A 15,129-nucleotide genomic window follows, 5' to 3' on the forward strand; every position below is an offset into this window, starting at 1 on the left:
GTAGGTTAAAGAATAGGGTGTGTTATTTTCTTGTTGAATTTTTTGATAACTACTTTATTGCACATTCAACTGAGAATATTTGAGCGCAAAATACTAAGGAAGATATTTGGACCAACCCAATGCAGCGATAGTTCGTGGAGAATTAAAATGAACCACGAGCTGGATGAACTAATGCAGAGCGCAGATATTGTCAGATTTGTAAAATCACAAAGACTAAACTGGCTTGGTCACCTAGAAAGAATGCCAGATAATCGAGCTGTAAAAGTAGTCCAGAGATGGAAGCCCCAAGGAAACAGAACAAGAGGAAGCCCCGTAAAAGATGGATAGACGACGTAGAGAGGGATCTTAAAACCATGAACATCAGACAGTGGCGAAGGAAAGTATCCGACAGGGCAGAATGGAAGAACATTGTTAAGCAGGCCAAGACTCACAAAGGGTTGTAGCGCCATTAGAAGAAGAAGAAGACTTTATTGCACATAATTATAATAAAAATATTTTCTTTTTGGCCTTTATAACATGTAACATCAGACGATTATTACATATCATTGGTATTATAATCATTTTAAGTGAAAAATTAGACTAAATCCATTTTCGTTTCACCATTTCTGTGAATAAAAACACAAACTTCTCCTTAGCTCCAGTATGAACATCCCCATTTCCATTTTTCTTAGACTTTGTAGCTATCATAGTCATGCTTCCAATGTGTATAAACTTATCTACAGCTGCTTCGTTTACTTTTTCTATAAAATAGTCATACTGAAAATAATTTTCAGTGCATTTGAGCAGCTTTAAAATCTGTATAAAACTGTCGTAATAAAACCGTAACAAATAATCAAAATTTCTTTGAAGAACTTCACTATTTACGCTTGTAAAAAGAAAATATATCAAATCTAAAGCCAGATTATCTATAGTGTATATTTGAAAATCTAAAAGTTTATTTTTCTTAGGCTCTTCGGTTGTTTGCATAATGTTATTGATCCACATGTCATTATGACACAAAGTTGAAAACTTCCCGTTAGGATCTTTTCTTTTAAAAAACACTATAGGCTGAGTTTCTTCTTTAGTTTTTTTCACAATTTGTTCAAACTTGTCTAAATTAGCTTTACAAAATTCGCTTTCTTCTAACACTTCGCGCAGTAGTTCAAACGGAAAGGGTGGAGGCGTGTTATTTTCTCCATTTGTAGGTTTAGGAAGTGGTAGGGGGTCTATACAGTTATTTTTAATTTTTGTTTGAAATAGAACTGAATTTGAATGTTTTATGGCTAGTGGAACAGCATGGAAGGTAGCTATGTCTATCAGAAGCGATTTGGTTTCTTCTAAATTGATTCCTTTAAGTTTATCCATATTTTGGTAGCCTAAAAAATGGAGAGTAGTGGGTATTTTAGTAAAGAACAGCGTACAAATAGTGAACAACAACACAAGAATACAGGGAGGGAGAGAGAGAGAGAGAGATAAATGCCGCAATTAGGTATTTAAAAATCTTATAAACTGGACAAAAACATTAACATTGTTGTTATTCGATCATTATATTAATTATTATTCTATTAAAAACTTGTGAATGAACACAAAAAAGTAAATCTAAGAACGAACTATAGCTACAAATTAATAACACTTAATACTTCACAAGACAACAAAGAACAGAAATAGGGATACAGTAGATTTTATACATCGCATTACGACTTCAAAGCATAATGTTTATAAGATAATTAATATTATGAAAATACTCGATTAAAAAAGTCTTAAAAACCAAGAAAATAACTTTTTAACCTCAACATACCTTCATATCGCAAATCTTCCAATATTATAACCGAATTTTCATCAACTTCTTCCGTATTTATTCTTGCTGCACGCATATTGGGAAAAAAGTTCATTTCTGGTAAATTATTATTTCTCAAAAACTGCTGTAATGTGGGTAATACTTCTCTATAAAACTGGATTTCACTTTTAAACATAGGTTTGTTCATTACCGCTTTGGCACTATCAGGTACAACACATTTCACTACGAAATGTTTGGTGCTTTTCACATCAGTCTCTTTAGTTGCGTAGTCTATATCCAGTTGATATATATTGCTCCAGTAATTAGATGCAATGTTTATTGCATTTGTTAATGTTTTAGCTAGAATATGGGCATCTTTTGGTATTAGTTTTGTAATAAGTTCATCTAAATCTTGTATTTCATTCATTTTAATAAAAATTTGCAATAATCAAAAATGTATAACATATCGCATTGAACAATTAAATGAATATACATATCTTATCTATTTTGCAATGCTTTTTCTTATATCAAGTATAATATTTGATATCTTAAATTATGTAAATTTTATCGACTTTCGAGATCTCTTGCGTTAACTGTTGCCTGTCTTAAGTATACTTTCTTATCGAATTGCAATGTCACTGCAGTTTACTCAAAAGTACAGATGAAATTTAGTATTTTAACAGTTAAAAGTCGATAAAATAATGTAATAAATGAATATGTAAAAGAAGAATATTGCTAAAATTGCAATAACACAAATAGAAAATAGGAAGAATTTTATAAACATATAAATAGAAAAAGGATACTTCACAACGCAAAAAGATTTTTTAATAATAATTCTTCTATCTCTACATAAACTATTTTTTATTAATACGAGAAAATATTAACTATGCGACAAAACGGTAAAGAATGGAAGCAATTATTTCTTTTAACACAAAATGAGAAACGGTAGAAAACTATTGACAAAATTATCAAAAATAGCCTAATAGTAAAATTTTAGATATTTTGTAATCAGGGCCGTTCCTAGGGTATCTGCGGACCGGGTGCGAGAGTAATTTGGCCGCTCCCCAAATCCAACCTTCCCTGAAAATTTATATGCATAAGCATATCAAAGGTATTCAAATTATTCAGTGGAATATTCGATCACTTAACGCTAACAAGTATTCTTTACATCAGTTACTTCTTGAAGAACATTTTATTATAGCAGTTTTTTCGGAAAATTGGTCCAAACCCTCAGATAATGTTTGTTTTGGTAATTTTAATATAGTAAGTAAAAGTAGAGCTAACGGATATGGCGGAGTAGCTATACTTATATCAAATAACATCAATTATGAACCTATTTAATTTGTTAATAATTTCAATCAAAACTTGGAAGTTTGTGGCGTAAACCTTAGTATTGACAAGAAAAAGTATACAATTTTAAGTTTATACCGACCAGTAAAAGTAAAAGTAGGTATCAGTGCAAGATTATGTCAACATTTTTTTACAAATTAAACAATGACTGTATTATTTCTGGGGATTTTAATGCGCAACACGGATTATGGAGATCAAATGCATGTTCTTCAGAGGGTAATATATTAGAGGAAGCCTTGTATTCTTTTCCTCATTTAATTATTGTAAACGATGGATCGGTTACTAGGGCTACTCTTCCAGGTTATGCCAAATCTGTTGTAGATCTCACCATGTTATCTTCTAATGTATGCTTAACTTTTGACTGGACTCTTATATAAGATACATATGGATCCGATCACTGTCCTATTAGAATGTCTATCAATAATATTAACATAATAAACATCATACAAGTGTACGCTCCTATAGCAGACAAAGACGAAGAGGAAATAGAACAATTCTATAATACTTTAAAAGAGGTGATGGGAACAACAAAAAGACAACACATTAACATAGTAATGGACGATCTGAACGCCAAAGTAGGTCAGGTAAAGTTGGAGAAAATGTCTGTGAATATGGCTTAGGTAACAGAAATGAAAGGGGTGACCGTTTAGTTCAGTTTTGTCAAAGTGAAGATTTAATAATAACTAATACATTCTTTAAATTACCCCCAAGGCGACTGTATACGTGGACGTCACCTCAACACGCTCAAGAAAAAGTAATCAGAAACCAAATAAATTACATAATGGTGACAAAAAGATACCGTAATGCCGTGAAATCTACTAAAACTGATAGAAGCTAGACCAAAGAAAATAAGAAAAACCATCATCCCAGCGTTAGACTTAAGCCAGCTAAAAAGTGAATACAACATAGATGAAAAACTTAAGTATATAATCACTACAATAAGAACTACGGGAAAGAAGCACCTAACCAGATCTGCAAAGAAACACAAGGTATGGATGACACCAGACATACTAGAACTAATGGATGAAAGACGTAAAATGAAGAATAATGCACAAAAATACAGAGAGGTTGATAAGAACATAAAGCAAAGAATAAAGAAGGCAAAGAATTATGGGTTGAAGAACAATGTGTAGAAATGGAAAACTATGAAAGAAAATATGACACATTCAATGTACATAAAAAAGTAAAAGAAATTACAGGAACTCAAAGAAGACATCAAATAAGTTTGCTTAAAGACGGAAAGATTATTTTTTGGGATATTTAAAAAGGACTAAAAGAAAAATTTAGGATGGAATGTGTAATGTGAATGTTTAAATATAGCTTTGTTCCTTCTGTCTATCCTTATGTTATATATTTACCTCTTAGCCGTTGCATGTCTTGTATTGTAATAAAGTAGCTATGAAAGGTACCTTAGCTTGAAAAGTATCCCTATATTATGTAATCATTTGTTGGTACTAAATATTTACTTTAAGTTGGTTAGGGCCCTGGTTTCTTGTCAATATGCTGTTTCTTGTGAGACTGATGTTTACATTATATTTTTAATTTACCTCTAGGCGAAGTACTATTTTGTTAACAAATGCAATAGGTCAATACATCATTAACAAATTCAAGTAGTGAAATACATTATCGTGGATGAATGAATCGCAAAATGTGTTGGTAAGCGCATAACTCAACAACGCATGAACCAATCTTAACAATCCTTTTTTTAAAATGTTCCTTGAAGTCTAAGGATGGTTTTTACGGCATGAAAAATTCGAATAATTTCCGGGAAAACCCTAAAACAGCCCTTTTTTTCTATACAAATATTTTCTAACTAAATGTAGAGTCAATTTGAACTTTATTGCTATTCAATAAAATTTATACTAAATTACAAGCACTCACTGTTGTGTAAAGAATCTATAATATAAAAATGAATCGCAAAATATGTTAGTAATCGCAGAACTCAACAACGCATGGACCAATCTTAACAATTCTTTTTTTAAAATGTTCTTTGAAGTCTAAGGATGGTTTTTACGGCATGAAAAATTCGAATAATTTCCGGGAAAACCCTAAAACGGCTCTTTTCTTTTTCCCATACAATTATTTTCTAACTAAATGTAGAGTCAATTTGAACTTTATTGCTATTCAATAAAATTTATACTAAATTACAAGCACTCACTGTTGTGTAAACAATCTATGATATAAAAATGAATCGCAAAATGTGTTGGTAAGTGCTAGATCGGTAGTTATAATGTTGAAAAATATCAACCAACCGCGTCTTAGCAACGGCACACGGTTAGCGATAAAAAGTTATTGTATAACGTGATAGAAGCAACTATACTGAAAAGAAAGTATAAGAAAGGATAAGACGTTTTGATACCACGCATCCCAATGATTTCGACTGATATACCATTTGAATTTAAACGACTACAGTTTCCAGTACGGCTTGCTTTTGCTATGACCATAAATAGGTCCCAGGGGCAATCATTAGATGTTTGTGGTATTAATCTAGAAAACCCATGTTTCTCACATGGTCAATTGTATGTCACCTGTTCCCGTGTTGGAAAACCATCAGATTTGTTTGTATATTCACCAGGTAATCAAACAAAAAACATTGTATATTATAAAGTACTACAATAAAGCGATTACTGAAAATACTTATATACGTTTTATTTTATTATTCTTTATTACATTGGTTATTAAACCTATGTTAATAATAATATATAATTAATTATCTCTATGTTTTGCCATTGAAGCACCCACTTTATAAATATTTGTCACCTTTAGGTTTTCACTATCCCTTTAGATTATTTTTCAAGCAGGTTTGAACCTTAAGTTCCCCTCTTAGTTTGAAACCCTCTGGCAGACATCCCAGTCGGGGTTTTTAGTGGGTCCAAAAGGCTGACCAAAGTTCGTCGAGGCGAAGATACTTAGGTCACTCGAGCTGACCCTCACACACCGCTCTATCATTATGGTTCTGTTCAGGAGAATTAAAGAAATAAACTGCCACATTCCAAATCTATTTGACAGAACGAAGTCTTTCGGGTCCGCTAGTAATAAAGTAAAAATTAATTTTTACTACATATATTTTGACAAATTTCCAATAATTATAACACTATAATGGATTTCGTGAGACAATAATTTTTAACGCATTAAACGCCACGTGAGTTGTATTTAACTCACACCCTGTTTGGACAAGGCGTTATGTGAGTTAAATATAATTTACAGACTGTTAAAATTCTACGCTCTGTGTAATGAATTTACTTCACAGTTTATGTGTTATTGATACGCATATGATTTGTACATGGCCTCATAGTCAGATTACTGAAATTAGCCTGCTGTTTTACATGAAAATTAATATCGTAATAGCCGTTGAAAATTGTAACTGTACAAAAACATAATTAAAGTGAATTTTTTAGAATGTATATAAGCTATAGACTGTATATAGTTCTTTACAAATTAAATTTTCATAGATTTGTGTTTTACAAAAAAGCACTAGACACAAAAAAAGTACTCACAATTATCACATTTATACAGTTTGTTTAGTTTTCTTAATGGTACATTCTCTTCCGTGTTCTATTTTTATATCAAACTGTACACCTTCGTCTTGCTGATTCCATTTTTTCCAGGCAACAAGTTTTTAACACTTCTTATTGCCGATCTTAAGGTATATCTGCTTGAAATAGCTTTTGAGTTACCTCTTCTCTGAAGGCAGTAATTTTTGCTTATAGTTTTATATAAAACAAATGCATTTGTCATTGTTGAGCCAGTGAGAAACTTAAAAGCTAGCTTACGGTACAATTGAACTCCTCTTCGGATTAATGCACTAGAATATGATTTCAGCTATCTTAAATATCAATAAATGCTTTACAACTATTATAATTGGTCACTGCTTCCGGTTTTTCTAACAGCTTGCTATTTTTACTCTGAACTTCGACTTTGTTATTTGTATACTGTACTAAGGATCAAGACATCTCTTTTATCTTTCCACTTCAGGACAACTACTCTTTGCTACTTTATCGTGCAATAATTTTGCTTTTACATCTTTAGGGTTTAATTTTCTGTTGCATCTAAGCGTACCTATCAAATGTGTTGATCTGTCTAAAAGCTGGTGAACTAAGTGGACACTTGTATGAAAATTGTCTGTGTATAGTATTCTACCCAAATTCCAAGAGTCCGTCCATCAATGATGTAACATTTTTTTATAATTAATATATTAATTTATTTCTAATCCCTCTACCCCTGTGGATGATACGCCGATGGTCGTATTTACGATTAGAGAATATTACTGTACCTACCGAAATACCACGGAATTTCCCTGAGTACGAAAGGTTTCTAATCATTTCCTTTGTAATCCGAAGTATGAAAGGAACCAATTCTTTCCGGCTTTAAGCCGGGTTTATGTTTGATACTTTAGCAAACAAAATCGTCGAAAGATTTTACAGGAAAAATTTAATCCAAAGGTTTATATTTTATCACGTTCCAAATTATCTCGAACTTTCCGATAGTCGTTATAACCTTATCTTCTTAGAAATAGATAAAGGCTGATCTGTCGTTTTTGAGTGGGAGATATCCCTTCTTCTTTTTTTTTGTGGTAGTTGGTAAAATTTTAGGGAAACCAACTTACTTACCGGTGGGCATTCGTCGAGTAAAGACGCTTAGCTCACATTATCGTCTCTGTGTCACTTTATCTGTACATTTTCTTTATAAGTGTGTATACACTTGTTTATTTGAGTTTTTTTTTTATCTTATACTATATTAGATTAAATATAGTTATAAAGTACCTTTAATGTTAATTAAATTCAGTGTTTAATACAAGTATAGTATTAACTTCAGTGACTTAATGCAGCAGTCGTCAGGAATTACTGTAAGTTACCATAATCTTAGTATCTCCACTTATCTGGGCGAGTAATATGGTATGTTATCATATCATCTTCCATTATCTGGACGTATCTAAAGTTCATACATGTCTGCAAATGTAGTTGAGAGTAACTACTGAATTTTACATTCAATTTAAAGAACAGTCAATATTTTGTCACGAACCAAATTCCATCAGCTACTAAGAAATTTCAATAAGTAATAATTATGAACATTTAAGTCTCAGTTTATCATTAAATAATAGTGCGAGATAGCTAATCGACTTAACCAAGTGCGGTTTGGTCAAATTTTTATGTTTTCATTTCTGTAACCTTTCTGTATTTTTGTAAATTTAGATTTTATTAATTTTTGTTATCTTTGGTGTTTGTTATAATTTTTATTCATTTTTTTGCTGTAATATCTCGAGATACGCCAAAACTTTATTTGTGCATGATTGTATTATATATCTTTGTAAAGGTATTTTCTAATTATATTTCTGCTTATTTTTATATGTATACCACCATTTCATAGTTGTTGATGTATTTTTATTACTTGCGTTGCATTCAGCAGCGTCATAATTTTGTTGTTGAATATATTGTTATTGTTTTATGTATGTATTTTATTTGTCGACTCCTAACAAAGTTTCCTAATATAACCATAACTCTGAATATTTACTTATTATATTAAATTATTATTATACTTTCAACCAGAAGAAAGATCAGGCTGATTAAGTTTCTTATGTGAGTATGTATAATACCTAATATACTTATTATTTGTTTATGTAGAATGTTAACCAAATTTATTTAATAATTAACTGATGATATCTTTTCTTGGGTTTGATCTCTGAACCTAAATATCTTTCCTTATCTCTTTTCTTTTCTAAGGTTTCCAAATTTTCTCCTTAAACCCCAAAAAATTAAGTGGCGCCCTGTTCCCTATCTTATCTTATCTTTGGTAATTTTACCCATCTATCTTTTTGTTTATTTCTGTATCTTTTCCAATATTTCTTATCGTATCTTTACTTATTTCGTCCGTTGGACCCACTCCTGGTTCCAAAAGCTAGTTTCAAACCCACGACTAGCTCTCCACCAACCATCTGGCTGCCATCTGCAGTGTCTCCATTGGTGACCTTTCTAGCACCATCCAAAAAAGGTTTCTGAGGTTACAATGACATAACAACTGAAGATGATGCTGAAGTACCTTCCTCTGTAATGTCTTTTCCACAGTAAACTTTAAGGTTGAAGGTGTAGCCATTTTCTGTACATAATTTGTAGAGTTTTATGCTAAATGTATGTTTCTCATTTTTGATATATTGCTAGGCCAGCCGCCCATAAAATGGTAGCAGGATCTCATCAATACATACATTTTTGTTCGGAACATTAGCAGTTTGAAATTGGTCCAACAAATGATCGATTTAAGGTTGACTTTTGAAAAATCTTTTGATATTATTGGCATACAGGATGTCCTTGGAGCAATAATCTGAAAGTCAGGTTTTTCATTTCAATTAAAATAAAGTTCATAATGTCATCTATTACAAAAAATTTAAAGAAACCATAGGGTCCTTTTTGTGCTAATACTGATGTGGCTTCAGTTGAAGTACCAGGATTTACTGCATTGAAATAAGATACCTTTAGAGTTTGTCCCATTAGAGCAGTCTATGTAAGCTGAAATTCAGCAAAAGTAACTGGAAGTTCAGTGTTGTGATCCGTCTTTAGATGATTCAGCAGATTGGAATGATATACTATATGTGGCTTGCAAAATATTTTGGAATGTAACAACTTCCATGGTTGGAAGTTGTTCTACACCTTTATCTTCAAATGCTTCACAACTATGTTGAAACCCTACACCTACACTCTCTATATTTTCATCTATGTGGCTTATAGTTTGTTCTGCAGAATTGTTATTTTTGAAGGAATCACCTACTTTCTCATCACTTATAGAAATGAATTTTTTCACCATAGTAATAGATAAGAGGTCAATATGTTACAGATTCGAGGAGCCCTTTGACTGTAACTATATCTTTATATAGAATAAATGACAAGCTGTGACCTGTACAGATACCATGAAGTGTAAATCATCTGCAACGCATGTAACCTTGGTCTTAGGGCTCTATGAGTTGAACACAATAATTCACAACCATAAACGAACAAAAAAAAACACATTTTTTTAAGAGTTAACTTTAAATTATCATTATTATAGTGCATTTTAGAATAACTTAATATAAAAAGACATGAGGCCTGAGATCAAAAAGAAATATTTTAATTTAGTATTCAATGTGTTATTTTAAAATATATTAAAAGCGTTGCATGTTAAACATTTAATACAGAAACAAATATATATAAAAGCAGTACAATATAAGTTATACTGTTCTAAATTAACAAATACATAAATAATTTAATACATTTAAAACATTCTAAATGCTTCATGAGATTTTCAATGTATATTCTAATACTGACTATTACAAGAGAATGGAAGTACTAAATCAACATTTATGCTATCCTTTGTTGTTGGTATTGATAGCTAATTTGGAAGCATTTGTAAAAATAAGATCTACAAGCTCACAAAACTATACCTCCATCTTTACATTTACCAAAATGCTTACAAATTGCAATACGCTATAACATTTTAACTAAAGAAGAAACACTAGTTGAATTTTACTTAACTACGTTCCATATTTGAACAAAAATGATTATATACTTCAAGTCTTTAATTAATTATACTGTTGTCTCCTTCTGGCTCTTTGTTTATCAAATCGAAGTTCCATTTCTTCTAATACTTTGGGAGTATAACGAACTACAAGTTTGACAGACCCATGAGCTTGTTTTAATAGTTCTACAGCCTTCTCGTGGTTTTCACCATCTACAGACTGGGAGAAAAATCACTTATAGTACTTTAAATAATTTATTATCGGTATAAGTAACTTACCACTCCATTTACACTTAAAAGTTGATCACCTCTTTTCAATCCTCCATGTCTATCTGCTACGCCCCCAGGAATAATTCTTGATATATAAATTGGTGAATTTTGCTCTTTGCCTCCCATAACATTAAAACCTAACCCTTCATCCGTTTTTGGCAGTTCCACAACTCTAGGATGAGCGTGCCCTTCACTGGCTGCGAAAGCTGCTACAGTCGCTTTCGCTGTGGCCGAAGCTCTTACATCTTGAGACCCTTGTATGTCTACGGTTTCATATACATGTTCGTAAACTTCACGCACGGCATTCAGAAAGTCGCTCTGAAGAACTTTTTGGAGAGCTGCCAGTTTTGTAGCAGGAACTTCGCCACTTTTTTGGAGTTTTTCAAGAAGTTCAATCGATCTTTTTATGTCTACAATAAGGTAAGTTTGAAAGATATATTTTTGATAACATATTTCAACTTACCTCTTGATAGAGTTAAAGGTTCTCCAATTTGAGCCATATTTCTAAAAATGTTTTATTATTAATAATTAGCTGAATAAGTCAAAAGCTGCCCGAAATTACTATAGGAAGGTGTTAGATGTAAAACCAGTAAAACAATGTAAAATAAACAAACAGTTGACAATTGATAGTGACATTGACAATCTTATACGAACAGAACTCTGTTATTTTCGTCATTATGCTTTTCTCTCTTTATTATAATTAATTATATATACCTTTCTCTACAAAGATAATTTTTTAAAAAATATGTCAATGTCAACATCAGATTGGAAAACAAACACACCAACTTAAACCAGGCAAACTTCATTTTTGTTTATATTTTTATTGATTAGTCACTACTCTGAATTATCGTGAAAACTGAAAATATCTTAATAACTTATTTATGTAAAATGCCTTCTTTATTAAGATATTTCAAACCGACTAATCTTAATAATTTTGTGATAATAATACCGTGTGTTTCTGTTGGAAATGTTCCACAGTTAGCAGTAGATCTTCTCATCAAAACCTACAATTTAGAAAAAGTTGCTTCAGTATGGCATTCCTCAATTGTTCCTACAGTTGGTGCTGATCCTTACAATTGCAGTTCTTCAGAAATATGTACAGCATGTGAATTATATTCAAATGAAGATTTGAAAATTGCTTGTTTGCAATTGAGATCAACCATTGAAACCAAAACAGCAAGAAAGTTTTTTGAAGATGTTTATAACAGTTTAAAAGAAATGAAAGTTAAAAAAGTTGTAATTTTATCCAGTGCTTTTGATTATGAATTGCACAATATAAAGAAGGAAAGATTTTACTTTTTGGGAAAAAGTCAACTGAATCTAACAAATATACCTAATATCAAGGAATTGGAAAAAAGTGATAATAATAAATACTCTGTGAATGGAGCAGGGTTTTCTATTAATTTATACTCTGTTTTATCTAAAACTTTAGACTGTCTTTTACTAGGAAAGTATATCAGTGAAGGTGACAACAGGCCTGATGCTCAGTCATTGTTGGAAAAAGTATTAAATGTGACAGATTTGCAACAAATATCGAAAAATGTAGAATATCCTAGCTCTTGGGATTATGTTTTCGGTGCTCCTCCTCCTATCGGAATATATTAAAATGTAATTGTTAAATTAAATTAATAAATATGTTCTTACCATTTTTTAATTTGTTATATTCCCTATCCCACTAACAGTAGAATGTATGTTGTAAGTATTAGTGCAAAAATTATTAGAACAATGCTAAAAAAGAATAATGATATTAGAAAATTATGAAACTGTATAGAATTTTCTAGTATTGATGATGTACAGCTCAATAACTGAAATGCTAAGAGTGCTAAAAATATAGGTGACAGGATTACAAATTCAGAGAACTAAATTATCGAATTGATAAAAAGTCAAATACTGAAGGATTCCTAAAAATAAAGATGCAAAAAATTGAGTGATCTTGTTTTGGTGACTGCTAAGCTCTTGACAAATAAGTCTTCATATTTTCAGATATAAAATTTAAGAAAACTGACATACTTTAAAAGAAGTATAGGCTCAAGTTATATTAAAATAAATTAAAGGGAAAATAATCTGAAACACCCAATTATTTATTCACTGCAGATTGTCTTAAATAGAAAAATCTGATATAATTTCTTTCTTGTACATGATACTTATATTTAAAAGTGAATATAAATAAACAATATGACCAAAAGATTTGTACTAAAATTTAATGTACTTACAGCAAAAGAAAGATGAAGATGATACTAAATCTAGCATTATATTCATTAGCAAGCATTTGATTTTTAAATTTTATTTTGACACCACATATTTATTAAATAGTTCTGTCATTTATGTTAAAATGCATTTTGACAAAGTTCAAGAAGTATTAATGTCAAAAGTGTAAACATTTTAAGGATATACAAAAAGGAATGGAATATAAAAAAATTAGAAGGTTGATGAACAGTTACAATGGCTGAATTATAGATCCTTGAAAGTCAAAGCAGGATATATAAGATTTAACAAAAACAAACAATGAAAATAGGCTAAATGCAAGCAGTGATTTGAAAGTAGCTCTTAGCAAGAACCAAAGTCCGAGAATTCTTTAGTGTGTCAAAAAATTCATGCACAGAAGTCACATTGAAAAAAATGAGACTTGTGTACTTTGAAAAAAGAATAATAATCTTGAACAATGAGAGTGTCTATTTATTAAATTTGATTAAAAACGTTCTATTTGTAAATAATAATGTATATTTGACTAAAAAATAAACATTTATACTTTGTTTTAATAGATACAAAACTGCATGTGAATAATTCTTTAATTTAAAATTAATATTGACTGTAAGCACATGTGCTTGGTTTTGTAGATTGTAGAATGAGAATAACTTCCAGCTACGGCTACAGTATATGGCTAAAGAAACTTCTTTAGGCATTAAACTGTGTTCCAGTCAACTCAAAATGTACTCTGATTCAGTGACAGTTAAAATTTTGGCGGAAGGGTTTTTGACACTATAAATTTTGGTGAATGCTACTTTTTTACAAATTCAGATCAAGAAATTATAACACAGAAAAAAATATTTTATGGACCCCAAAAAACATAAAATTAAACTATTAAATGTAAAAAATAATAAATAAATAGGTACCACTTTATTTAATAAAGTATGGTTCCATTTTAGCTATATTTGCTTAATAAATTCAATATTTTATTTGTGCCATCTATACATATGACTGAACCAATTCAGACTTACCCTTTTAATTTACATTGAAATATTTTATAAAATATTTATATTAAATATTATTATAATATACTGAATACTGATAATTAGGCAACCAGTTATATCTACTACGTTTATGTGACTTTTCCGCAATTGTAGCTTTGGAAACTGCTTTCCTCTAAGAAAATCAAAAATTTATGGATGTGGTAAAGGATAAGAAAGGTCTACCTAGTAATCACGGCGACAATTTGACTGAGGAAGCAACAACAAAAAAGTATTTATGAAGTGGAAAGAACAGAAAGAAATATATATCCACAATCCACAGAATACTACAACAGTGAATCGGAATCAAAGAGATGGAACGCTTCAAGAAGTGATTTGTCCACTCTTGGCGAAGGATTATAATAAGCATATTATTATGCGATACGTCGAGATACTCAAACCCTGTTACGAAATAAACAGAAAAAGCATGTACAATTTTTGACCTTTATAGATGTTGTTCTCATGAATTCGTCCATTTTATTCTCAGAAAGGAGTGAAGAACAAAAACTAAAATTGAAAGAATTCAAGAATTTAGACTCTCGGTTTCGAGTAGGTTTACAGGAGTTGAAGATACAAAAAAGCGTATAATACAAGTTATAGTAAGTTCAAGGGTTCTATTTCAGTCGAGAAGATATTAGCTTCAGTTACACATAATGTCACTTCATGGAAATGCATAAAGTTGTGCACATTGCTGGTCTAAAAAAGAACCAAACAGAAGTAAATACTTGTACTTGGACAGTTAAATATTGTCTATCTAACTTGTCTAAAATATTTGAAAAAGTTGTTATGATAGGAATAAATAATTTTCTAAAAAAATTCAATATCTTGTCAGATAAACAATTTGGTTTCCATGAGACCAAATCGACACAAGATGCTATTGCGTTTCTAACTGGTAAATTAGCAAGATCAATTAATAAAAAAAAGCCTACTTTGTGTATCTTTGTTGATTTAGCTAAAGCATTCGATACAGTTAGCCACCCGAACCTTCTTCCAACACTGGAGAGAATTGGCATTAGAGTAACTGCATTAAAACTTGCGGTATTA

The 15,129-nt window shown here is 30.8% G+C and overlaps 3 protein-coding genes across 4 annotated transcripts; 1 reads left to right on the plus strand and 2 right to left on the minus strand.

Annotated features, from left to right (window-relative positions):
- Window positions 1–292: 292 nt before the first annotated feature.
- Window positions 293–2,238, minus strand: LOC140446251 (uncharacterized). The gene is made up of 2 exons (XM_072538791.1): window positions 1,778–2,238; window positions 293–1,355 (listed from the first exon to the last, which is right to left on the minus strand). The coding sequence occupies exons 1-2, from the start codon at window positions 2,181–2,183 to the stop codon at window positions 580–582; spliced, it is 1,182 nt and encodes a 393-aa protein (XP_072394892.1). The 5' UTR covers window positions 2,184–2,238; the 3' UTR covers window positions 293–579.
- An 8,003-nt stretch (window positions 2,239–10,241) lies between these two features.
- Window positions 10,242–13,199, minus strand: veli (L27 and PDZ_signaling domain-containing protein veli). Of its 2 annotated transcripts, XM_072537126.1 has the most exons (5): window positions 13,072–13,199; window positions 12,503–12,586; window positions 11,322–11,362; window positions 10,868–11,268; window positions 10,242–10,808 (listed from the first exon to the last, which is right to left on the minus strand). In XM_072537126.1, the coding sequence occupies exons 3-5, from the start codon at window positions 11,356–11,358 to the stop codon at window positions 10,653–10,655; spliced, it is 594 nt and encodes a 197-aa protein (XP_072393227.1). In that variant the 5' UTR covers window positions 11,359–11,362; window positions 12,503–12,586; window positions 13,072–13,199; the 3' UTR covers window positions 10,242–10,652. The 2 variants fall into 2 exon arrangements, with proteins under 2 accessions (XP_072393227.1, XP_072393226.1); XM_072537125.1 differs by lacking the exons at window positions 12,503–12,586; window positions 13,072–13,199 and having other exon boundaries at window positions 11,322–11,479.
- Window positions 11,632–12,506, plus strand: LOC140445227 (proteasome assembly chaperone 2). The gene has a single exon (XM_072537124.1). It carries the CDS (start codon window positions 11,747–11,749, stop codon window positions 12,461–12,463), a length of 717 nt encoding a protein of 238 aa, XP_072393225.1. The 5' UTR covers window positions 11,632–11,746; the 3' UTR covers window positions 12,464–12,506.
- Window positions 13,200–15,129: the final 1,930 nt, after the last annotated feature.

This window comes from Diabrotica undecimpunctata, chromosome 7, assembly GCF_040954645.1.
Source record: "Diabrotica undecimpunctata isolate CICGRU chromosome 7, icDiaUnde3, whole genome shotgun sequence".
In the NCBI taxonomy this organism is placed as follows: domain Eukaryota; kingdom Metazoa; phylum Arthropoda; class Insecta; order Coleoptera; family Chrysomelidae; genus Diabrotica; species Diabrotica undecimpunctata.

Bases quoted from the DNA above. Each gene is read 5' to 3' on its own strand.
- LOC140445227 (XM_072537124.1), top strand. From the start codon at position 11,747: ATGCCTTCTTTATTAAGATATTTCAAACCGACTAATCTTAATAATTTT.
- veli (XM_072537126.1), bottom strand. From the start codon at position 11,358: ATGGCTCAAATTGGAGAACCTTTAACTCTATCAAGAG. The intron at 11,269-11,321 runs GTAAGTTGAAAT...ACCTTATTGTAG, and splicing joins ACCTTTAACTCTATCAAGAG to ACATAAAAAGATCGATTGAA. The intron at 10,809-10,867 runs GTAAGTTACTTA...TTTTTCTCCCAG, and splicing joins TTTTAAGTGTAAATGGAGTG to TCTGTAGATGGTGAAAACCA.
- LOC140446251 (XM_072538791.1), bottom strand. From the start codon at position 2,183: ATGAATGAAATACAAGATTTAGATGAACTTATTACAAAACTAATACCA. The intron at 1,356-1,777 runs GTATGTTGAGGT...TCCATTTTTTAG, and splicing joins GGAAGATTTGCGATATGAAG to GCTACCAAAATATGGATAAA.